The sequence below is a fragment of the Mycosarcoma maydis genome, chromosome 18 (genome assembly GCF_000328475.2).
Source record: "Mycosarcoma maydis chromosome 18, whole genome shotgun sequence".
In the NCBI taxonomy this organism is placed as follows: domain Eukaryota; kingdom Fungi; phylum Basidiomycota; class Ustilaginomycetes; order Ustilaginales; genus Mycosarcoma; species Mycosarcoma maydis.
This window is the reverse complement of record NC_026495.1, coordinates 420,023-443,002: the sequence shown is the minus strand read 5'-3', so window position 1 is coordinate 443,002 and position 22,980 is coordinate 420,023. Positions and strand designations below refer to the sequence as shown.

The 22,980-nt window shown below is 53.7% G+C and overlaps 8 protein-coding genes across 8 annotated transcripts; 5 read left to right on the top strand and 3 right to left on the bottom strand.

The window, feature by feature from the left end:
• Window positions 1-1,912: 1,912 nt before the first annotated feature.
• Window positions 1,913-3,700, top strand: UMAG_05575 (uncharacterized protein; the record flags this gene model as incomplete). Its single annotated transcript, XM_011393579.1, has 1 exon — window positions 1,913-3,700. The coding sequence occupies one exon, from the start codon at window positions 1,913-1,915 to the stop codon at window positions 3,698-3,700; it is 1,788 nt and encodes a 595-aa protein (XP_011391881.1).
• A 302-nt stretch (window positions 3,701-4,002) lies between these two features.
• On the bottom strand, window positions 4,003-6,171 carry UMAG_05574 (uncharacterized protein; the record flags this gene model as incomplete). Its single annotated transcript, XM_011393578.1, has 1 exon — window positions 4,003-6,171. One exon carries the CDS (start codon window positions 6,169-6,171, stop codon window positions 4,003-4,005), a length of 2,169 nt encoding a protein of 722 aa, XP_011391880.1.
• A 4,531-nt stretch (window positions 6,172-10,702) lies between these two features.
• On the top strand, window positions 10,703-11,230 carry UMAG_05573 (uncharacterized protein; the record flags this gene model as incomplete). The annotated part of the gene is made up of 1 exon (XM_011393577.1): window positions 10,703-11,230. The coding sequence occupies one exon, from the start codon at window positions 10,703-10,705 to the stop codon at window positions 11,228-11,230; it is 528 nt and encodes a 175-aa protein (XP_011391879.1).
• Window positions 11,231-14,057: 2,827 nt separating this feature from the next.
• On the top strand, window positions 14,058-15,431 carry UMAG_05572 (uncharacterized protein; the record flags this gene model as incomplete). The annotated part of the gene is made up of 1 exon (XM_011393576.1): window positions 14,058-15,431. The coding sequence occupies one exon, from the start codon at window positions 14,058-14,060 to the stop codon at window positions 15,429-15,431; it is 1,374 nt and encodes a 457-aa protein (XP_011391878.1).
• A 761-nt stretch (window positions 15,432-16,192) lies between these two features.
• UMAG_05571 (uncharacterized protein) lies at window positions 16,193-17,272 on the top strand (the record flags this gene model as incomplete). Its single annotated transcript, XM_011393575.1, has 1 exon — window positions 16,193-17,272. One exon carries the CDS (start codon window positions 16,193-16,195, stop codon window positions 17,270-17,272), a length of 1,080 nt encoding a protein of 359 aa, XP_011391877.1.
• Window positions 17,273-17,518: 246 nt separating this feature from the next.
• On the bottom strand, window positions 17,519-18,433 carry UMAG_05570 (uncharacterized protein; the record flags this gene model as incomplete). Its single annotated transcript, XM_011393574.1, has 1 exon — window positions 17,519-18,433. One exon carries the CDS (start codon window positions 18,431-18,433, stop codon window positions 17,519-17,521), a length of 915 nt encoding a protein of 304 aa, XP_011391876.1.
• Window positions 18,434-18,872: 439 nt separating this feature from the next.
• UMAG_05569 (uncharacterized protein) lies at window positions 18,873-19,481 on the top strand (the record flags this gene model as incomplete). Its single annotated transcript, XM_011393573.1, has 2 exons — window positions 18,873-18,903; window positions 19,000-19,481. 2 exons carry the CDS (start codon window positions 18,873-18,875, stop codon window positions 19,479-19,481), a joined length of 513 nt encoding a protein of 170 aa, XP_011391875.1.
• Window positions 19,482-19,699: 218 nt separating this feature from the next.
• UMAG_05568 (putative general chromatin factor) lies at window positions 19,700-22,798 on the bottom strand (the record flags this gene model as incomplete). Its single annotated transcript, XM_011393572.1, has 1 exon — window positions 19,700-22,798. One exon carries the CDS (start codon window positions 22,796-22,798, stop codon window positions 19,700-19,702), a length of 3,099 nt encoding a protein of 1,032 aa, XP_011391874.1.
• Between the last annotated feature and the right edge of the window lie 182 nt (window positions 22,799-22,980).

The window sequence follows — 22,980 nt, the reverse complement described above, 5'->3', positions numbered from 1 at the left end:
CGATCAGATGACGATCGTTGCCGATAGGAGGGACCCCTCTTGCACCAGCTTCCGAAGCACTGCGGATGTACGTAACGCAACTGTCCTTTTCAGACGAATAATTCGCATCTGCTCAGCTGTTTGACTCTTGCTGGGCTACAGCTTCGGGCCATGATATTGGCATGGATTGATCAGACCCATACTGGGATGGACACGAAGCGGGATAGCGAGGACGGCTGGAACAGCGTAAATCCGAATCCCCCCCTCCGGCGCGCATGAATGCCTACGTTTTCTCTTTCCTTGATGAAATCTGGCGAGGTCAGCTGTCGTTCCGCAGAGATGGAACCGGCTAAGACGAGAGAAGGTGAACTTGCTTGGAGACCGAGAGCATCAAGCAGGGGCTGGTCGCTATCAGGTGGCTTGCCAACAGCCAGAGGGACAGGTCGCAAGGTTGGTTCTGCGTCACTGCGACACGAGTCCAATTTCGCGTTCGTGGACATTCGTGATTTTTTTCCCCTCCTGTTACACATTTTGATTCGTGATTTGTCTGGCAAACTGGGCCGATTCGTGATTCGTGATTCGTGATTCGTGATTTGGAGAGAGACCTAACTTATGCCAAGAATCACAGAGTTGAGATCGACTCGCTTCTTTGCGTTTTTTTTTATAGATAAATAAGCGTGAATCCTGAACGAGGAGAGTTACCGACGTGAGACGGGAGAGTTGCACATTGCAGCATTAATTCTGTTTCCTGCTGCAACCCATCAGACACTGCTGAACGCGGCCGTCAGAGATGCACTCACGACTTCAACCCCTAGACTCGTGCTTTGGTCTTTCGTTACTGTGATTTGGCGAGACCCTGAACCGCGGGTGACTAGTGTCGTGCGGACACCTCTTTCATTAATTCGATACGAGCCATGTTTCGCACTTCGGTTTGTGTTTGCGTTGTCAGAGTGGAAGGGGAAGGGGAAGGAGGAGTTCAACGGATCAACTTGGAACCTGCTTGACCTTGACAGGATAAGATGCTTTTCAAGCCTGAAGGAACGGGACACGCGTAGTTGTGAATCGTGAATGGTTCAAACGCAAACGCGGAACACGGGTCACGGAACCATGAAATTGGAGTTCGAGTTCAAATGTTCAAATGTTAGAGCGTTTGTGCTGACATAGTTGGTTCGATTTTTTGGGTCTCATTCGTGATTTCGCAAGGACCTCGAGCCGCACCTTAGGCACGACGCCTCTCTCGACGTCATGGTCACGAGGCCGCAACGCGGATCGATGATCCATCGTGAACCCTCAGCGAATCAAGAATCGTGGCGACCAGATGGAAAGTGAGGCTGATCTTCTGCCAGCAATCGTGCACAGTGAGCGTGTGACTCGGGGGCGAGAACCGAGCGCCACTCAAACGTCAACTTGGACAGGATTTCACGCTTCGATGTATCTCCCGTTAGTAGGTACGTGGTAGTCGTAGTCATGAGTGTGGAGCAAAGAGGAGGTGATACAGTCAGATTCACGATTCGTGATTCGCAACCGTGAATCGTGAAATTACGTTCAAGGTCTGCCCAAGTCACACTGCCCACACGCCACCGTTGCGTTGGCGATTTTTAGTTCAAGTCAAGTCACCAGGAGCCAAATCACGAATCTGAATCGAGGGTCCGTGTGAGCTGCAGATACGTACATGCATTCACGATTCACGATTCACGATTCACGATTCACGATTCACGATTCACAGTTGTTTGTCCTCTTAGCTTAGCCTGTGGGCTAACCTCCTCTCCCTCTCGATCGCACACCATCCCGATTCTCGATTCGACCCTCGACATCCAACGTTGCCACTCGTTGATGCTTTCTTGAGCGGCTCAGCACTCATTGCTCGTCGGTGCCTTTGGACACACCACCATCGATGGAGGCTCACGTCGCATCCTAGTTGATCCTCGCAAGTATGACTCGCGGCATCGAGCACATCGATACTAATCCCGAAATCATCCAGGCGCGCGTCAACATCCATCATCTTCAACTACGCGATCTACTCCAGCATACCGGCGTCAAAGATAAGGTGCTCTTTGTCAGTCGTCTTCAAATCGAGCAAGCCGACTTTACCACGCTCAAGCCGACTTCCACGTACTGCACGCTCGACTTCCAGCCCAACTGTCTTACTACCGGCTGTGGTCTTCTCGCGGCAGGTGGACAGCATGGCGAGCTAGCACTGCGTCCGCTTCACTCGCCTTCTTCTACCGCTCCGCAATTGCATTCGGACCAGTCGTATGCAGAAAGGCCGCCGGCGCCGTGGCTGTTGCGTACGCCTACCGGAGGCTCTATCAACAACGCCATCACCATTCAGCCTGATCTCCATCATGATTCCAGTCGATTGCAGTGCAGCTCCTCGCAAGCGTCTGCGTCTACGTCGACAAGTGCGTCGAAAGATGTCGTCGATGCATCTTGCACACTCTCCTATTCGCCTTGGGCCAGAGACGAGCCTTCTTCGTTCACATTCTCCTCCACTTCCAACGTCGCCAGGCCGGGTCTGCTATTTGGCGACGAAGAGATGGAAGCCGAACTTTCCGAGAGCGTTTTTGAAGAGCTCGCTGCCGCATACGGCTTTGATGCCAATACCGTCAATCGTTCTTCTCGATGGCGACGATCAGCGCCGGCACAATCTAGCATCGGCGCTACCACTAGCGCCCCGATCGCCGATCACATCGTGGCACCCATCAAAGTCATGGTTTCAAACAATGACCAATCCATCAAGCTGTACAAGCTTCGGCCGCCGAAATCCACGCCCGGTACAGGCGGACGCATCGAATCGGGTCTGCCTGGTCTCTCGCGCAGCACGACGCTGCAGTTTCCTACGGCGATCAACCACTCGTCGCTCTCGCCCGATCAGCGAACGCTCATTGCGGTCGGCGATACTCCCGAAGTGTTTATCCATTCGGTCTCTCGCTCAGGCGAACATGTCAAAGTGGCCACGTACAATGCTTCGAGCGATGCGTGCTTTTCAACCACGTGGTCACCGGATGGATCCAAGTTTGCAGTGGCGAGTCAGGACGGTGTCGTTTCCGTCTGGGACGTTCGCAGTAGTCGGAGGCTGGCTGCTGTTAGCACGTGTCAGGCGAATGCTGGTAGTGGAGCGGCTAGGGTGGCCAAGTTTTCGCCGTGCGGAAGATTTCTGGCGTTTACTGAGCACAGAAACTTTTGGAATGTGACGGATACGATTACGTTTTCCGAGACGCAGAGTGTGCCGGCACCGGTTGCGCCGAGGGAGTGTAGTGGCAGTGCGAGTACGGGTACGAGTGCGGATGGATGGGTCGAGAGGCGCTTGGTGGCGGACGAGAGGTTTCGACTGGTCACGGGAGGCGATGAGGCGATCACCAGGGATCGCGAGAGGAGGACGATGATCCATGCCACATTTATGCGCGAGTGGAACCGCGCCATCAACCTGGTCGATCGCAACTCGCACCCAACCTCGTCGCCCAGAAGCTCCACCTCGATGCCCGACTGGCTCACCAACCCCACCTCAACCACCTCGACCACCTCGCGACGTCATGACCTCCTCACCGCCGCCATCAACCATCCCTCCCCACCCCACAGACCCGACTCGCACTCGATCAACATCAGCGGCCTATGCTGGGATCCAGACGCAGAACACATCTACATATCCACCGAACGCGTCATCGCCAAATACACCCTCAACGACACCCGCCTCCCCAGCGCTACCGCAACCCTCCTCTAACCGCCCTTCCATCCACTCCTTGATACCACTCCCTCCTCTCAAACCACCCTCGCACGTACCATTCACATCTCTCACCCAACACCCCAAACCATTGTGCGACGAGACATTGCTTGCAAATGCACCGGGAACCTAGCAAGACTACAGAGAAACCCCTAAGAATCATGAATGCTTGTGTGTTTGGTTTGCTTAAAAGTACAATAATGATGATGGTAATGATGCTAAGAAACTGAGACTTGGTGTGCAAAGGAGAGCGAGAAACAGACAGACAGAGCTTGCAGATATTGTCTTTGAAAATTCGACAGCTAGTAGCGAATCAAGAGCGGGTCGACGTAGTGTGCTTCTGCGTTGTTGAAAGGCGCATGGGCCGCCGGCTGGACCGGGTATTGCGCGCAGCCGTGGACGAGTGCTTGCTTGGCAACGTAGCTGTGAGCATGCGGCTGGTGATGGAACGGAGTGAAGGCGTCGATTGGAGGCGTGGGGTAGGGCGTAGTAGCAGACAAGGGCTTGCGGATCACCATGTTTTCCACCTGCTCCTGCTCTCCGCTGCCGGGATGCGTTGGCTGCTGCCAGTGGAAGTAGTCACCGCCACAAGGCATGTGAACGCCCAGGATACCTCGATCGTATCCAGCCGCCAATTGCCAGTACGCCAGAGCATGGTGCTTGGCCAACACCCCGCTCGCACCTGGCTGAGGATGCTGCATCACGTATGGCGCAAGCAGAGTGTTGGGTGTCGAGACGAGCGGCTCAAACACGCTTCTAGGGCACGGTTGAGCAAAGGGAGGGCTGAGACCGTAGTTGCGAGAGCCCGAGGTGAACGCCTGTAGCGCTCGGCCGTCGCCGCCCATCTGACGTCGCTTAGCGTTGCGCTCAGGCGAAGGCGTGTTCGAATGGTAGCAGTGGCGCTGGCCAAGTGGACTCGTCTGTGCGTGCTGCCCGAAGCTCCTTTTGCTGCCGGCAACGACGTCGTGGTGACCTGCACCGATCGGCAAGAGGTTGGCGGCCAACTTGGTCTCAGCAGACGACGAAGCTGGTGTCAGGTAACCAGCGTTGTTCATCATGGCCTGTACGCTGGCGTCGAGGTCGAATCGGGGCATCGCGACGGGAGCGGGAGCAGAGGCATACACATGGCTCAAGTGGCTGGTGGCCGAAGTGGCAGATGACGAGCGAGGTCGAGAGTCGAGAGCAAGGTGCTCAGGCGACCATGATCGCGACTGACTGACGCGAGAGTTGTGGGCGATGCGGCGAGGAGCGTCGTATGTCGAGCCGAAACCGGGTGCCTGAACAGGCGAGAGCAGCGCTGGCTGCCTAGTCGAGTCTTGTTGTTGTTGCTGTTGCTGTTGCTGTTGCTGTTGCTGTTGCTGTTGTTGTTGCTGTTGCTGTTGCTGTTGCTGTTGCTGTTGCTGCTGTTGTTGTTGTTGTTGTTGTTGAGCAAAGCCATGCTGGCGAAGAGCGGCTTGGCGCATCTGTTCGGCTTCATGCGCACCGAGAGCGAGTCGACGGCGTTCGGCGAGAATTTCGAGGGTGCCGATCCAGCTGCGAAAGTCAGCATCGGAAGCGTGAATGTTGGAAGAAAGACCGAGCCAAAATTCGATCTCCATCTTGGTGACGTCCTTAAGTTTGAGGCCAGAGAGCTCGGACCAGGTCTTGTTGGTGTAAGTGTGGTCGTCGAGGAACTTGTTGGCCAGCATGAGGGCAGTGACAAAGAGACGGAACTCGCTGCCATCCTGACCGCGAAGTCCTGGGTTCTTCGATTTGAGTCGGTGGATGTAGAGGAGGGCGAGAATGATGACTGACTTGGATACCTGCGTAGTGTTGAGCATGTTACGAACAAAGTCGGTGAAGCGGCGTCGTGGGAAGAGGCGGAGCAGCCGAGGATCATTGGAGCGTTCGCTTGCAGTGGGACGCGAGTGGCTCGAATCGACAGCGGAGCGCGCATGTGCCTCAACAGCGTTGTGAAGGTCACGCACCGAAAATGAGACGGCCTCAGAGAGACTGCCAAGGCTCAGCTTTTTCGAGTGACGCCGGTGTGCTGCAAATGATGTAGAAGAGGTAGGTGAGCTGGTGACAGAGAGGCGGCCAGGACGAGATGCGGGACTGGAGATGGAAGAGAGCGAGTGACTGGGCTCGTGGCTGTCGATGCCGCTAAACCAAATGTAGCATACCATCTGAGCACACCAGTCGCTGACGGATGTCGAAGACTTGAGGTCAGCATCGTCATGGCTCGAGTTTGCGGGTGCTGGAGCCGTTTCAGTTTCCACTTGGGCGTCCAGGTTCGTTGATTTTGAAAAAGAGACGGCAGGAAGAGAAGGGGCAGCGTCTGATTGCCGAAGTGTGGTAGCTAAGCTGTTGGATTGCTTTTGAGAGCGTGGCCAATTCTCCTTGCCAAAGTAGGCGGCGCCACCACAAGGAAGGTCCTTATGGAAGCCTTCAGAGATAGGTAGTGCCGGTTGTGATTGTGCGATGTAGACCATGGTGGAAGTGAAGACGGTGAAGGGCTAGACAAGCTTGGTAACAATTGGCTGCCAGAGCTGTTTGAGAAAGCTTGAAAGCTTGGGATGGCAAGGCTGCGCGCGATTGGTAAATGCGAGGATCAGGTAGACAAGGAAGAAGCCAGCATCGAGTTGGTAAAAGTTGATCAGACTTGGAAGCTGTGAGGCATGGAGCGTAGCGCAGCTAAAGAGTCGATGAGGCTAGCAAGGCCGTGAGGGTTCGCGTAGGTAGGAAAGCAGGTGGACTTGGAATGCAAGGCGATGGAAATAGCTGAGTATACAAGTTGACGGTCGTGCTACTCGATGCGGACGGTCGAGAAGGAGTGGGCGTGGGCGTGTGCGTGGCGCGAGGAGAGAGCACTGTAGACTGCCGAGTGCGACAGATTAGGGGAAACCGAACTTTGGGGCGTCAATCAAGGTGATGATGGCAGAGTGATCACAGGAAGGGGCGGTACCGTCAAGGAGCGCTGACAAAAGAGAGCGAGTGTCGTAGCGGATAAGGAAGACGATATGTGATTTGCGAAAGCGTGATAGAGAGAAGCGTGCGATGACTTGGATGAGAAGAAAGGATGTGAGTGATACTGAGTGAGAAGAAGGATGAGAAGTAAGCAGTAAGGAAGAGGAGACAGTAAGAAAGGTCCAGCGCTGCTACCGGCGCTGCTGGATGAGTTGTCAGAAGGAATCAGAATATGGATAGGAGAGAAGGAGGAGGAGAAGAGTAACAGGAGCCGAGCTAACTAGCTCAGGTGGAAGCGGAAAGTGGAATTGCAGCCAGAATCTTGAATGGTGACAGTGGCAGCAGCTGACGAGGGAAACAAACACTCCGACCGACATGAGGTGAAATGCAAAGCCCAGAATTGGTGAGTGACTTTGGTCACACACTGCGCCTGGCGGGAAGTTAAAAACTCCACCACTCTATTCAATTGACTGACCAACACGCAGCTCCGCCCGACTGCCGTCCAATTCACAATACATAGTCACGAGTGGAGGTAGGATCTTCTGCAGGAGTGCTAAACAAAAGAAAGGGGATGTGATGCAAATGAACATGAGCCCAGGTGGCGCCAACCAGCAACCGTTACGAGGAACCGACTAGGCCAAAGATGCAAGCCTGTCACCCATCTAGCATCAAGTTTACCAGCGCGCTCGCGGCTTCGCCAGCCGACGCCAAGGGGCAGTGCGGCGGCAAGTTGATGCTCGATACACTGTCCCAAACAACAATTTTAAAATAAATAAATAAACAACACTAGCAAAGGAAAAGAAAACCGCAGGTCAAGCTCACTCTCTGTCTCGAGGCACGTTTCGCGTGTGGCTCCAAGTCAAGCCATGCTCGTGGCTGAATGAATCCGGGTGAGACCGCGCCTTGTGGTTGGCGGGTGAGCCGAAGGTCGAGCGGGAGTTGGTTGATTTTCACCCAGGAAATACCCAGCTGTGCTTAATCGAGCTTGATCCGAGAACGCACATTCACGATTGAAAACGAACATACGAACACAGTTTCAAATCTTTATAATTGTTCATTTCGCTTCGCATGGCCTCCTCGCCTTCCTTGACTAAGTTTACTCATGTTGTTGTTGACCAAGTTATTCGAGGTGCTTCAGAAAGGCAGAATGCTCCAGCGCAGTCTCACCAACACCGCCTCGCATGTAAGCCTCCGGGACGAGCTATGCAGCATCAATTTGATTGCGCTTTTGAATGCAACAGCCTCCTCTCCCGCCTCAACGCTGCCATCTCCACAAACCAATTTGCGGGCTGAGAAGTGCCGACTGAGAAGTGACTGGCTCAGCTGAGATTGGCTTGAGTTACCAATATGCATCCAGCAGTCAGCGCAAAGTGCAGCTAAGTTATTCGTGATTGCAAGCACAGGCGCGTGACCGAGCGAGATGCGAGGAGCGACAGGGACAGGGATAGGGATAGGGACAAGAATTCCGCGGCGACGTTCACGAGCAATTCACGATTGCGATCGCATGGCACAGAGGTACCGTAACAACAGCCACAGACAGCCCTCACGGCTCGGCGCCAAATCTCGACTCGCGTCAAAAGCCAAGCTTGTAAGGATCCCCCATTTGGGTCTTCCCTTACCCTCGTCGGCAGCCACCAACATGCTTCTAAGAAAAATGAACAGGCTTAACCTATAAGATGTAGTTAGCTTCCCACAACCCAGCATCCCGCTCGGTGCGGTCCCTTTGTTCGTTGCCAAGTTTGGTCAGGCGTCAACGCGCGCCATCTATCAATTGATCGCGCACGCACCGCATGCCATTCAATGGCACTAGTGCTGGTGGCTGTTTCAGAGACGAAAGCGGCGGCGGGACTGAATAGTTTTAAGAAAACCGAAAAGCGAAAAGCGAATGACGGTGTTCGTCGACTCGTGCAAAAGGAACATGCACAGCCGCAAGCATCTTTTCGCGCAAAGTGCCTCGGACAATGCAAAGTGTTGCCGTTCAGCAGAACGCATGCATCGAGTGATTTTGTTTGATACAGAAACATAGTCAGTCAGAAACAGGCTCGCCAGTAGCCAACAAGGTAAATCGCCCGCGGAGCTTCGATTTTCGCTCACATCTTTGAACCCAGCGCGAATGAAGTGCAATCCAACCCGCCCTCCAGCTAACAACTCAGACTGCATCAGTCATCCAGGCTCAGTCCGCCCGCCAACCAAGATCAATTGCCGACGTCGCTGCCGTCACCCGAAAGAGAGAAGGCTTCGGCCACAGCTTTGAGTCATGCACAATTCTTCACACCCAGATGAGGCTCAAAGTAGCGTCCACCGCTGCGGAGCCTTGCGCTTGACCTCATCTGCTCTCTCTCTCTCTCTCTCTCTCTCTCTTTTTCTCTCTCCCACGCCTAATTCAAAGATTCAGCTCAACAATAGCTTGGCTACCACACTTCATGATCAGAGACACTCTAGTAGCAAGTTGCAATTGCGATCCTAGACGAGACGAGAGCGAGACAATGGTTGGGCGGACGAATAGACAAGGACCAAAGCAAGATCTTTAGAATTGCCAGAGTCGACAAAAGCCGAAAGGCTGAGAAGCATGCTTGCGGCTCGCCTCGAACATCATCAAGCGAGTTCTGACGTGTCAGGGACGACACGTTCGGAACGCCGGCCAAGCTTAGCATGTCTCCACGCTCTGCTCTTGACAGAGTCAAAAGGCGCGCTGTGGCTGGCGCCTCCACTCGCTTATGCATTTACCCTCCTGTAATTTTCTATTTCTTGCTGCTTGCTGTGTATGCTTACTTTGCGCTGGCTCACAGCTTCATGAGCAAGAACGCATTGAGACCCTCTCCTGCAACAATCCCTTGCGCCTTGACTCGATCTTGCGTTGCCTTTGTCGCAGTCACACCGTTTCGTGCGGTTTCAGAGGCGTTGAGTGATACCAGTTGTCCAATTTGCGTGTTGAAGAATTGGTCATGTTTTGCAGCGCTAATTCACAGCTCGACAATTGGCTGGAGCGGCAAAGCCACCACCAAGTCGAACCCGTTTTGCGAGCTATGATGTTAGTCTGCAGGTTGGTGCGATATTCACGTTCGATGGTGATACAGCTTGTTGCGATATCAAATCATGCTGTCGGGTCGCAAACGAATTGCAACAAGCTGGCATACGCTGCCAATAATTCGCAACGCAAACAAACGTCTTAGACGCAGCCCACTATGCACGAGGCACATAAATTGAGTAGACCACGTCTGTTCCTCGTCCAAATCGAAAATGTCAGCGCCCGCTTGTCCCGTCCCTTGTTCGCCGCGAGCCTCGTTTATGCGAAAAATCCAAAGGTAGCAGCACGCTTGGTGTTTTCAGCCTCAGGTCCCAGGCTCCATTCACATTCACCACGCCGTTGGAGCCAACTGCTTTTATTCCGAAGCGCAATGCAATATTTCTCGGCCCGTTGTTGGACTTCAGCTAGACCCACAGTCAAGTTATGCTACACCTCCACACACAGCTGTTTTTCAAATGTACTGTACTGTACTGTATGTGGCTTATTGATTGGTTTTTATTTCTGTCCTGTACTTTTTCGCTGCCGTCTGCCGTAACCAAAATCAGCTAAGTTAAATGAAACGGCATCTGCCCTTGTTCCTTCGAGACGCCATGCACGAGCGTGCCCTAGTCACACAGCCAAGCATCTTCTGTCACGCTGGTGCTCGGCAACGGACATTGCCAACAGCGTTCCAAAGGGCAAGCGAGGAAACGACATAGCTCGCTTTGCTTCGGCAGCTGGTAGCCGGCAGTTGCTGAGTATGAACCTACCTTCCTCACCAAAACACTGAGTGGAACAAGGCTTCAATCTCTTGCTTGCTCCAGGGCAACGAGACCTGACAAGTCCACGGAAGCGGAAACACGGCGTTCTTTCAATGCTCTCCTCCGAAGCGCAGAATTAGTGTGTGTTTGTACCTCCTAAAAACGCTGCCGATATCTCCACCATCTAGCCTCGATAAATGGTTTGGGCCAAGCAGCTTGACCAGAAGGCTTATGATAGCATCCGTGTGTTACCAAGAAGGTCTCGAGCAGGCACAAGCCTCAATATCAATGCAATGGGCCAAGGCTTGTATCGGCTTTACTCGAGGTGCAACTCCCACCACTTGCTCTGGCATTCCCGTCTCTGTTAAGCGAGGAACCACGCAGCATAAAGTGAAACGTAGAGGCGTATGTCACTACCACCGCAACCATCTGACTGCACCAGTCCACCTCTTCACTGCCTCATCTCAGACCCGCCGTTGCTATCTTTTTCTCTCTCGGACAGGTGACGACCCGAAATGCCTGATCAAAGACCACAAACATCATCCATCTGCACACGTTTCGGAACATGCGTCAACACAGCTTTCAGACATGGGCATTGGGACGATTTGGAACTCTTCCTTTTTCAAACGGCGTGCAGTAGCGCACAGTGTTACAAGAAACAAGCACTTTGGTTGCGTCGAAGATAAGCGACACATCGTGAAGCGGATCATGAGTCAGTCCAATTCTGGTGGGTTGCACACGGGGAAAGGCGCGGCTCGGCGTCGCCTATCGTTCACCAAGCGTCTCGAAATTCAGCGAAGGATTCAAGGATCGTGAAATGAATCCCCCAACACACGAAAGAAAATTACGCCTAGGTTCAAACCGAAGCCTGACGGGCGAGTCGCAGCCAGCAATTCACGTTGACAAAAAGATGAAATTTTTGAAAGACCGAGGCGGAAGAACTGTCTGTCGCTCTCGTCATCCACTGTAAATACTGTAGGCAGTGTGCATCCAGAATCGGCAAATGAGACTGGCAAGGCACATTGAATTTGACGCTTCGGTGATGGTCATAGGTGCCGCAGACGGTGTAGAAGTTTAGCTCAACAATCTAATGTATCCTCTCCACCTTTTTCACTCTCTGTTTGTCGACGCTTCTGATGGTGTATCCCAATCGCTGTTTCCGGAACAAAGAAAACAAAGATGGATTTATGTGTTCCCAAGTTTGATCCATCACGCCGTATGACGATTTCGGCCGTTGTCGGCTAGGTCTCGAAGACAGAGGCGAGAGATCCAGACAGCCTCTGGAGTGTGGTGCGCTTTACTCGCAGCGTGTTGGATCTTCACGGTTGCCAACCCTGCCAAGCAGCTTGGCCCACTCTGTTGCGCGGTGAACCCGATCACCTCGCCTAACCTGAATTTGTACTGTACTTGATTTTGACCATCTCAGCTCGTCGTTGGGGCTCATGGCGTGCAGTGATGCGTCGGTCAACCGCATGACTGTTGTTCTTTCGCATCCTCATTGCCGCTTTTCGTACATGAATAATACAGCTGGACTTCTGGTTGACCGTCTCAGACAGCGGTGGACGACTAGCCGGCATTTTGTGGTATCACTACTGCATGGTTCGGACCGCAGCGTGCAGCCATGCTCGCTTCACAACCAAAAGACCCCGATATGGCAACAACCCACAGTACAACGTGCAAAGAGCACAAGCTGTGTTCGGCCACGTAGGCTGTAGATGTCGGCACAGCGGCCAGCATACTGCTTCGTCTACGCCTACAATCCAGACAAAGCAGCAGCATGATCGAGTCAGTCATGAGTCTCGGAAATGTCCGAACCACTGCTTTCAACAACAACCGCAGCAACGCGCGATACACAAGGTCGGCACACCATGCTTCGGCAAACAGAGACGTTGGGCTGTAAGCTCCGACGGACACCTTAGGCCAAATTCAGCTGGCTACGAAATTAGCAGGTTTCAATCTACGCATTTTGCAAAATTGAGGCGCGGGAAGCGTCTGTAGTCAAGTCCAAACCTCGATCGGACTTGCTCACCACCCGTGCAATCTATCGCATCACAGAGGAGACCGCCTCAGTCTGAGGCTCAATCTGAGGGGAAACAGGCTCGGCGCGACCTTTGGAGCCAATCGATGAATACGGCGGAATTGGTTGATGGAGGGCCTTGTGTTCGATCGATTCAGCGGAGACACTGACAAAACGCAAGGCGACCGATCTTTGGACCCTTTGTGGCTCACAGCAACCATCGTCGTCCAACGTAATCACAGAATCGCTTTCAAGCCCTAGCTGCCAAGCTGATGGTTCAATTCATGCAAACCTTCGCTTCCGCACTATCATACCCAATTAGCGCCGTACCTCGGACCATCGCAAACATCAATCCAACGCAATGACGAATCTCTAGCCTCGCAAGTGCGGTAAAACTTTTTGTCCACTGGTGAGACCCAGTAGCCGAGGATCGCTTCATAGCACGAGGTTCTCTTGAGTTCGCCCTCAGACAACGAGGGGTAAGTGAACTTAGAGCTCCGACCAAAGGCTCAACGTCGATGATTCAATCTAATCGTGAATTCCAATCCTGCGTGCAGTACTGTTTTGTACATCTCGCCTAAGTTCCGCTGGCTGTGACTCTCTGATCGTCAGACTTTCGCTCTTTTGTACTGGTCGACAAGCAGAAGATTCGCTTGGCAGCTGTTCTCAGGCATGGTGTCGTTTTCAAGGCCCACTCCTTGCCAGCCTCGCATCCATGCCCTAACTTATTCGCTTCGAGAGTTTCCCCCCTTGCTTCTCGCCATGCTGCGTACGCCCGTCAGGGACTCTTGCTTCTTGCCAGTCATACGTCGCCCTTGTGTCACATTCCAGGTGGCCGTCCACACGATTGTGCCTTGCGCCCCTAAATTTGGAACTGTGGCTGCCTAGACCCGCGCTGCTAACTCATCTATGGCTCCCGTGCCTAAGCAGTTCGGCTAAGTCACTCTTCGCCATCCTGACACTCCGAATCCGAGATTCGACCTTGTTGCGGCGACTCAGGTTCCTTGCCCATCAATTGAAGCGTTGCAAGAAGCATCAGTATCCGTCAGTGAATCCCTTCCTTTCCTTTCCGTTCCTTTCCTTTCCTTTTCCTTTCCTGTCACGTTTGTGTTCTATTTTGGTTTATCAAGGCGCAAAGGCTAAGATCCCGTGCAGCAGGCTTCGTTGAGTCGTTACTAGAAAGCTTATGAAAGATAAGCTGGCAGACTGATCTAACAATACAAGGTAATTTCCGTGTTTGACACGTCATGACTGGCATCGGCAAATTTGGCTCGCCGATGAGTTTTACACATCCACGATCCGTTTCGCGATTGATTTCAGCTGGAAGCCAAACGCACGTGACCTGTTCCCTCACGAGTTGATTTGATGTGTGCAGTAAAGTCGTGAGTCGTGAGTCGTGCTACGAGTGTTGGTTTCGACAAACGTAGCCACGGCTTTTAAAGTTTTCGGATTCGTGCTGACAGAGGCACTTGGCGTTGTCGTTTCCATCAGTACCACCTCGATCCTACTCGAAGGGTCTGCTTCGAGCTGATCCAGTAACGGCGTTCCTCGACGAAAAGGCAAGAACAGACGAAAACGCATGCAGACCAGAAGCAAGCAAAGGGATCGCATACGCGCCAACGAACAATGCAGAGCGGATCCAAGTCATTGTCCTCGCTCGCTACGAACGGAGCTGAGCGTAGCACCAGCAGCACAGCAGTTCACGTCGAAGTACGCTTACGTCCCGCCTCTATGTCTAGCGATGAGCAGGTGCGACTTGAAGTGATCTCGTTGCTGACGACTCGGCTGACAACATTACAAGGCGAGACCGAGCTGAGTGATTGGACTAGCTCGCCCTTCCTCGCTACCAACGTGGACAGGATACGGATTGCCGAGCTCGCCCCATCGTCCACATCGTCCGCTACAGCGTCGGTCTCAATCTCAGATGCTTCAATTCAAGTTCATGTATATCAACCGCCCTCCTCGGACATCATCGACGAGTTTTCCGCCGCAGACCCAAACGCCGATGATCCAGACGATACCACGGCAGCCTCGGTCTCTGAGCTACCCAATCGCACACTAGACGGTGTCTGGGACACTCTCATCTACCCCGACAACATCAAAGCTAAACTGCTCAACTACATCTACACCACCCTTCTCTTCTCGGACGCTGCAGTCGATTTCAACCTGGTCTCTTGGAACCGCGTCGTCTTGCTCCACGGTCCGCCTGGAACGGGCAAAACCTCATTGTGCAAGGCACTTGCCCAGAAACTCGCCATTCGTCTCTCGCATCGATACTCGCACGGAAAATTGGTCGAGATCAATTCGCATTCGTTGTTCAGCAAATGGTTCTCCGAGTCCGGTAAATTGGTCCAAAGGCTGTTCAGCATGATTACCGAGATGGTAGAGGACGACGATGCATTTGTGGTGGTTTTGATTGACGAAGTCGAGTCGTTAACCGCGGCAAGAAGCGCTGCTGCTCAGGGTAGTGAACCTACAGACTCGATACGTGTTGTCAATGCCTTGTTGACGCAGTTGGACAAGTTGAAACATCGGAAAAACGTGTTGATCATGACAACCTCGAACATGACCGAGTCTATCGATACGGCGTTCATCGACCGAGCCGACATCAAGCAGTATGTGGGACTGCCACCGGCAGAAGCGATCTATTGGATTTTGGAGAGTTGTCTAACTGAGTTGATGAGGGTAGGATTGGTGGCCAAGATGACGTTGCCGACTTTTCACGCGATCGTCAGCGAGCAGGGTGCAAAGAAAGCGGATCACGACGAGGTGCAGATGGTAAGCGCAGGAAACAGAGCAGGCTGGAAATTGCTGCAACTCGCCCAGAGCTGCCAAGGGTTGTCGGGCAGGTCGTTGAGACGGCTGCCCGTGCTTGCACATGCGCATCACATCGGCACAGCACATGCGCCTGTCGATTGCGAGGTGTGGCTCGAAGCGATGGCCAAAGCGGTGCAAGAAACCAGTAGGGAAGGTGGTTCTTCCGACATCAAGGAGCTGTAATCCTGCTTCTTGATACAGCCATCGTGTCGATGGCTCCACGACAGCCATTGCTTGTACTGTATTGTACTTGTATTACTATAAACTATACAATCCACCTTTGGCACTTGCCGTCGTCTGTGCTTGCACAGCTCAAAATCGATGACCTGTGCTCATGCACAAGTGTGTGGATCGATCGCCTGGCAGATCACCGTCAAGCCTATTGACGTCGATCGCGTTGCCAGCCTGGGTGTTCACAGTGCCCGATTCGTGTATTTATCAGATCACGCGCCAGCAAAGTCAGGAAAGAAAAGAATTCTCAGAGAAAAAAAAAAAAGGAAAATGAAGACAACAAAGAAGGACACAAATATGTAGCTGAAAACAGACACATAGTCGTGAATGCCACTCACGACTTGGGATTCCAAGCTGATTTTGCAGGGACGCGCGCTTTCGGCGTATGCGGGCCGACAAGTCAAATCACGAATTGTGTAACTTATCACGAATGTGGAGTGGAGTGAGCGTGTGAAAAGCGAGCCTTGCACACGGCACCACCGCATTCACCTGGCTCCATCCGTGATCGTGCTCTGCTGCAACGGGTACCACCACAGCCTCCATCACCACTCTACTTGTCACTCCGCTTTCGGACCTCGAGATCCGGACACACTTTCGCTACCGCTTCTTCCATCGCAACCTTTTCCTTGGCTCCGACACCTCTAGAAGCGTCACAGTTCCCTTCTGAGCTCACATACCTCGACTCAACTATCACACCTCTGCGAACCACAATCATGGCCACGGAAGCTCTGCTGCCCCTGGGCGCAGCCTACAATGGTGCAACTCAGACTTCTCTTGACTCTGACAAGGCCGCCGCCGGCAACGAATACTTTCCCACCGTCTTCAACCCAGCCACTGTGCACGAAAAGGGTCGAGCCGTCATCGGCGTCGGTCGAGCCTCTCTCACCAAGTCTGGCCCACTGGATGGCTTCAAGCTGTACTACGAGGTGCACGGCACCGGCGCGATCAAAGTTGTTTTCGTCATGGGTCTTAACAACTCATGCTTTGGCTGGTTACCGCAGGTGGAACATCTTTCCAAGGATCCACGATACTCGTGTCTCGTCTTCGACAATCGGGGCGTTAGCAATTCCGAGACTCCTACTGGATGGTACAAGACGTCTGAAATGGCGCAGGATGCGTTTGAGCTATTGAAGCATGTTGGATGGATCAAAGATGGGGAGCAACACCAGAGGAGCGTACACGTGGCAGGCGTTTCTATGGGTGGAATGATTGCCTTGGAGATGGCCAAGCAGAAGCCTGAGGTGATTTCGTCGTTGACGCTCATCTCGACTACTGCGGGGAGGAGGTATCGAACGCCTACGTACGGCTTGACCTCGCTCGCGCGCGTCCTGGGAGGCAGGGTTTTAGGCTTCGACAGCGAAGAGTATCGACTGAACCGTCTCATCACCACCCTCTTCCCTTCCACCTGGCTCAGCCAGACTTCCCCCAACGATCCTCAAGGCCGAACCCACCAGGAGGTGCTCTACGAAATGTTCAAATGGCGCTTCCAGTTTACCACCAGACAGTCACTCCACGGTGCGGTGAGCCAGATGAAAGCCGCTCTTTCGCATTTCGTCGCTGATACCGACTTGGCCAAGATCAATACAGACGTCCCCAAGATCTGCATCTTGACCGGCGATATCGACTACTTGGTGGACCCGAGGAACTCGTTCTTTTTGAAGGAAAAACTCTCCAACGCCGAGTTTCACCAATTCACACAGGCCGGCCATGCTCTCGGCAACCAGCTCACAGATCAGGTGAATTCGATCCTGGAAAAAGTCATCGCCGAGGGCGAGGACAAGTCGAAAGCATAGACACACATGCACAAGTACAAGCTTCGGTTTCATTCATAGACATACACAAACCTTGCCAAAAGTACAGCACGCCAGAATGACTTATAACTTATACGGATTCGCATGTTCACATGCATTTTTCACCCGGAATCGCATCCTGTACGGGTCGAATACAATACATGATCTCGTATCCCATCCTGTCTGCTGAGCGTGTGCGGATTGTTTAGGTTCAAGTAGTAGCCGCTACGCGGTGCTGTACCAGATGCACTAAGTGTTCCTAGCAGCAACATTTCGGACCGCCTTGTTGCTCGCAATAGGACGAGGCGTGGTCGGCTGTGCCTGCTTGCTGGTGGCTGGCAACACGACATGCAACCAAACCGCCCTGAAAAAGAAACACGTCCCGATTACCAACGAAATGACCGCTTTGCCGCCTTCCTGACTCAACAGACCCTTTGTTTCGCCATGGACCAGGCTCAGCACCGATCCGTAGCCTGGATGGCTGAGCGTCAGTACACCATACACGGCACTTGCCAAAGCCGGTGCTAGAATATCGGTGAATTCGACCAGACTCTTGGCCTTCAAAAACGGAGGCGTGCTCACACTCCAACCCAACGGATCGAACACGTTGAGCGTGAACGCACTGATTCCTCCACCGCAAGCCGAAATGGTGCCGATGATGAGCTGGAGCAACAGGCTGTTTCGCGCCGCAGGATTGGCGTGGTTCAAGACCATCTGAATTCCGCCGTATGTAGCAGCTGTTCGCGTCGCTCCGTCCAACACGGGTAGCCAGAGATCGAGCAATTTGGCACTTGGACCGGACCCGACGATCGAGATGAGCAGCGAAGTGAGAGCGTATACGGACAGGTAGTTGATCCAAGGCGAGACGCTGACGAGTTGCGCAGGGATCTGGCAGAGCACGTAATTCGAGATGAAACCCCCGCCCCAGGCCATGACGAGGAAGCCGGCTGCATCGCGCAGTGGCGAGACGTACAGATCGGCGGCCGAGTGCTTGGCTTCGGCTCGACGTCGAGCACGGAACGCCGAGCAAATCGCGCGGTAAGCGATCGCGACGCGAAGCGCGTGCAGGGTGGTAGCGAGCGCGAAAGGATACAGCGTCGCGTGCACGGGTTGAGCGAGGCGTGCATTGACGCTGGCTAGCGGGACAAGCGCCGAGGATAGCATTGCGAAGCAGCAAAAGAGGACGAATGCAGCGAGAAAAGAGAACCAGATGGTGTTGGCGGTCGTCGTGCAAGAAACGCCGACAATCGTCAATCACGGAGGCAACCCAAGTGCTTCCTCGGCCATCACCGCTGGCTGTTTGCATTCACGATTCACGATTCACGATTCACGATTACACGGATATCAAGGAAGAACAAACATCCGCGCGGGGTTCCACCACACACTCACGACTGTGACTCGAGACTGCGACGCGTTTGGGTGCATTCGTGATTGGACATGCCAATCGGATTGCCGACAAAACCCTGAAATCGTGAAGCACGATCTTCCATCAGGACCCTTGCTTCGTGCTTCTTGGTCGTACAGTAACACATTCGTGATTGCAAACGCATCCAAGACCAGCTAGTGCATTGAGCGTTGCGTACATCAGGCAGGACAGCACAGAATGCGCCAAGTGAATCCTGAGATCTTCCACGGTACGTTGTTCAAGCCATGCCACTCGAGCGCCCACTCTCAGCGCGCTTACACGCTTTCCCTCAGTCTGTTGCGCTCTTTCCTTCTTCTACCCACAGCCAAGGTCTACGACATCACTCGCCTCATTCCTTACGGTCGAGTGACATCCTATGGCCACATTGCGCGCCTCGCTGGCCACCCTTCCCACTCTCGCTTGGTGGGTTCGGCGCTGAAATTCCTCCAGGATCCCACCGTACCATGGCATCGAGTCATCTCTTCTTCCGGAGCCATCGCTGATCGTGGCGACGGCGGCCATGCTGCAGCTAGGCAGGCTCAATGCCTGCAAAACGAAGGCGTCACCGTAATCAACGGCAGAGGCGAAGGCGTCACGATTGATTTTGGACACGCCAATCCAAATGCAAAGTTTAGAGTCAGCATGGCTGCATTTGGTTGGTTTCCGGACGAGGTACAGTTGGAAGGGTACGACGACGACGACGACGACGACGACGACGACGCGGCGAGGACGCAAGAGATTCGTGAGAGAAGCGATGTAGACCAAGACGAATCGGATCTGAGCGAGTTGACAGAGGACGAGGGATAATTCTTACATCATTAAACTCAAGACCAGAGTAACAAAGGATACCCCAGCTACAACTTCGTGCTTGACTCCACACTCGCGAATGTGAGCACAACCAGACGCATGCGCTTGCGTCGCCTTGGTTCGTGATTTGAGCTCACAGGTAAAGCATGTATCGATGGAAAAGTTACTCAGAATGAATTGCTGGATCCGATTCAGCCATACACTTGGACGTTTAGGTTTCAACGACGCTTACCCTTCTTGCCTGAATCCTCGTCGTCATCCGAACCGCCCTGCTGTCTGCGCTTCTTTTCGTCGGCACGTGCCGCCTTCCTCTCCAGCTCGTCCCAATCCTCTCCCTCTTCGCTCTCATCTTCGAACCCTTCCGATCCGCTCTCGTCCTCAGCCGAGTCGCCAAAGTCGCTTCCGGAATCCGAGTCTTCGTCCGTCTCCTCCTGTCCATCATCCATCTCACTGCCAAACTCGGAACCCGACTCGCTCTCGGAGGAACCACCATCATCAGATCCAGACTGCAGGAAGCCCCAGCCACCCTCAGCGAAAAAGTCGTACGGATCCTCGTTGACCGTCTTCATGATAGCACCCCAGTTCAAGTTGACTGCACCTTCGGTAACGCAGATGTCGACCGAGTCGAGCCACTGCTTGACATCGTCCAACGACGTTGTGGGAATCGAAGTGACGTGCATGGGCGCACGTGAAAAGTCGGAAAACACAAAGACCATGTCGAACGACTGGAGACCGAACTGGACACGTTCCAAGTGCACGATCTCGACATCCGTCAGTGTGATGACGAGGAAAGGCGGATCGGTGAGATGCACCAAGCAGTCGGTAGTAGGCTGCAAAAGTACGTTGGTCCGGAAGGGCACACCGTTGAACCCGAGCTCACGGTATGGCACGTCGACGCTGACACGACCCTCGGACGCCTCGGCGATGCGCTCGGCAAACACCTTGAACTCCTTGTTGAGCTGCGACCTGCGCCTACGCTCCTCCTGCTCGAGCTCAATCTCGTCCTCGTCACCGGACCGGTACTTGCGTTTGCGGTTGCCAGTCTCGTCAAACTGCACGTCCGAAGCCTCGCGGTAGAATTGAATGTCCTTGGCCTTTCGCTTGCCGATCATGATGGGCGATTTGAGGTGGATGTGGACAATGACGATCAACTCCTTGTCACATGGCTGAAAAAAGAGATGCTTCATATTCGAGAACAGCAAGTCGATCTTTTGGTCCGGTCGAAGCGGCGACGAGAAGCGCAGACCATTCTGGTGGATGGTCAGATCCCCGGGTACGCGCTTGCCCTCCATGGCGGGCCGAGGGAACACTTCAGGCAGCGTATACGCCCTTGACTTGGTGAGGATAAGCTTGTCCTGCTCGACCACATCCGCGAGCTCCTTCTCTTCTGCTTCGCGCTTGGTCGCCGACTTTCGCAATTCCGTGATCTCGCGGAAAAGCTCCGTGAAGCGCGACGAGTCGGAGGAGCGGTAGCTCATGCTGCGCACAAACGTGGCGTCCGGGTCGTCAAAAGGCACATCCTCCTTCTTGCCTGCGATCTGACCGGGCGTGACAAAGTTGAGACGCAGATACGTGTATTCACCCTCGTCGCTCTTGCTGACGTTCTTCAGCGTGTTGATGTGAAAGGGCACTGCGTAGCCGTAGATGGGCAGGATGATCGACTGCGCTCGGTGGTCGACCATGATTTTGAGATCAGCCACCTTGGTCGGAAGCAGATTTTCGCGCTTGTAGCTCTCAAACTTTTTGAACACTTTTTCGTTCGAGGCGTTGCCTTCGCCGTCTTCGCCAGCAAAGCGTGCCAGGCCGTCTTCCTGTTTCTGCTTGGCAAGTTCCTTTTGGTGCAGCTTCATCTTTTCAGCTGCCGTGTCGTCGTGTGCGGCGCCTCGATTTTTGTTTCGAAGCACTTTTCCACCAGGCGTCACCTTGCCGTCTGGTTTAGCGGGGCTCCTGCGCTCCTCCTCCTCCTCTTCCTCCTCGTCGTCCTTGAAGAAGAACGACATGTCGTTGGTGCCACGTACGCGGTCGGTGAGGAAGGTGGCAGGAGCGTTGTCGTTGATGCGGAGCGTATCGATCAAGAGGAGCGAGTAGACCTCGCCCTTGTGGTTGGGGTCGTCGAGATCCTGGAAGCCCACCGAGAGGTTGACGACCATGTCGCGCTGGAGTGCGCGGTTGTTCTTGGCGGAAAGCACATAGGCGCTGTCGCGGAATTCGAGGCCGATGCCGAAACCAACGTTCTTGACAAACGAGGCCACGAGCTTTTCGTCCTTGGCACGCACAATCTCGACCGCTTTGCTGTAGATCTCTTTGCATGTCGCACCGGCGCGCAGATGTTTGTCAGCGAGTTGGGTCTGAATCTCGTGTAGGAATGCATACATCTTTTGCTGACTGTTGTGTGGGTCGATGAGGTAAGTTCTGCCAATGTTGGAGCAGTAGTTGCGGTACTTGATGCCCATGCTGGCAATAACAACACCGCCGTTGCCATCTGCACCTTGCAGACGTTTTGTGGATGAAACAGCGGATGTCTTGAGGTCGTACTCGCCGCCCGACTGGACGATAGGCGTGTAGCACCAGTCTGCAAGCGAGAGATCGGCACCTTCGAGGCCTTTGACCCTTTTCCACAGTTTGGTGTCATCGAGCTTTCCCTCGATGCGCTCCGAGAGCTGCTCGTGCGTAACCTTTTTGCCCTCGTCGAGGATGGTGGACATTTCGTTTTCAAAGTATCCGGACATGACAGCAGAGCTCATCTTTGAGGCGTAACGGATGGCCTTGATCTCATCGTCATCCTTAGTGGCCCAGACTGCGCTGAGAGAAGCGCTCACGTCGATCATTTTGAAGTCCTTGGAGCTCTGGGCTTTTTCAAAGACAGACTGCCACTCGTCGGCGAATTTGCCGATAGGCTTGTCTTTGGGGAGGCAGCCCACCTTGGAACCTTGCGCATCGATGCGAGAAACGAGGTCGTCCCAAAGCGCACGGTTGCTCGCTTCGTCCTTGGACCGCTTCAGGATTTCAAGGTTGAAGCCGGTAGAGCTCCGTTTGAGCGGCTCAAGATGAACGGCCTTGGAGGCGCTGGTGACAAAGGTGACAGAGTCTTTGGTAAAGAGGATGACAGTAGAAGGGAATTCGTACCCTAGCAGCCACGAGTGAATGGCGGTGGTCTTCGAGTAGATAAGGTCGTCATTCTGTCCGCCCATGACAACGAGGAGCGAGTCGACCTGGTTGAGCTGCTCGAAATCTGCACTGCTATCCTTCCAGCAAGAGAGGAGCTTGTTGACCCGTCGCTGGAAAGCACCAGTGTCGATCTGGATCTGTTCCGACATGACGACGTATAGCTGGCCGACTGTGCAGCGGTTGGCGCCCGGTACGAGTCGAAGAGTTGGCTACGGACGTAAGTGCCAGTCACAGATGAGGTTAGCCTCTGTGCTGGATGTGTCTGGCAGTGCGGCGGTCGGGACTGCGCTATCTTCTTGTAGCGTGCCTTTTTCGAGCGAGATGTAGACAG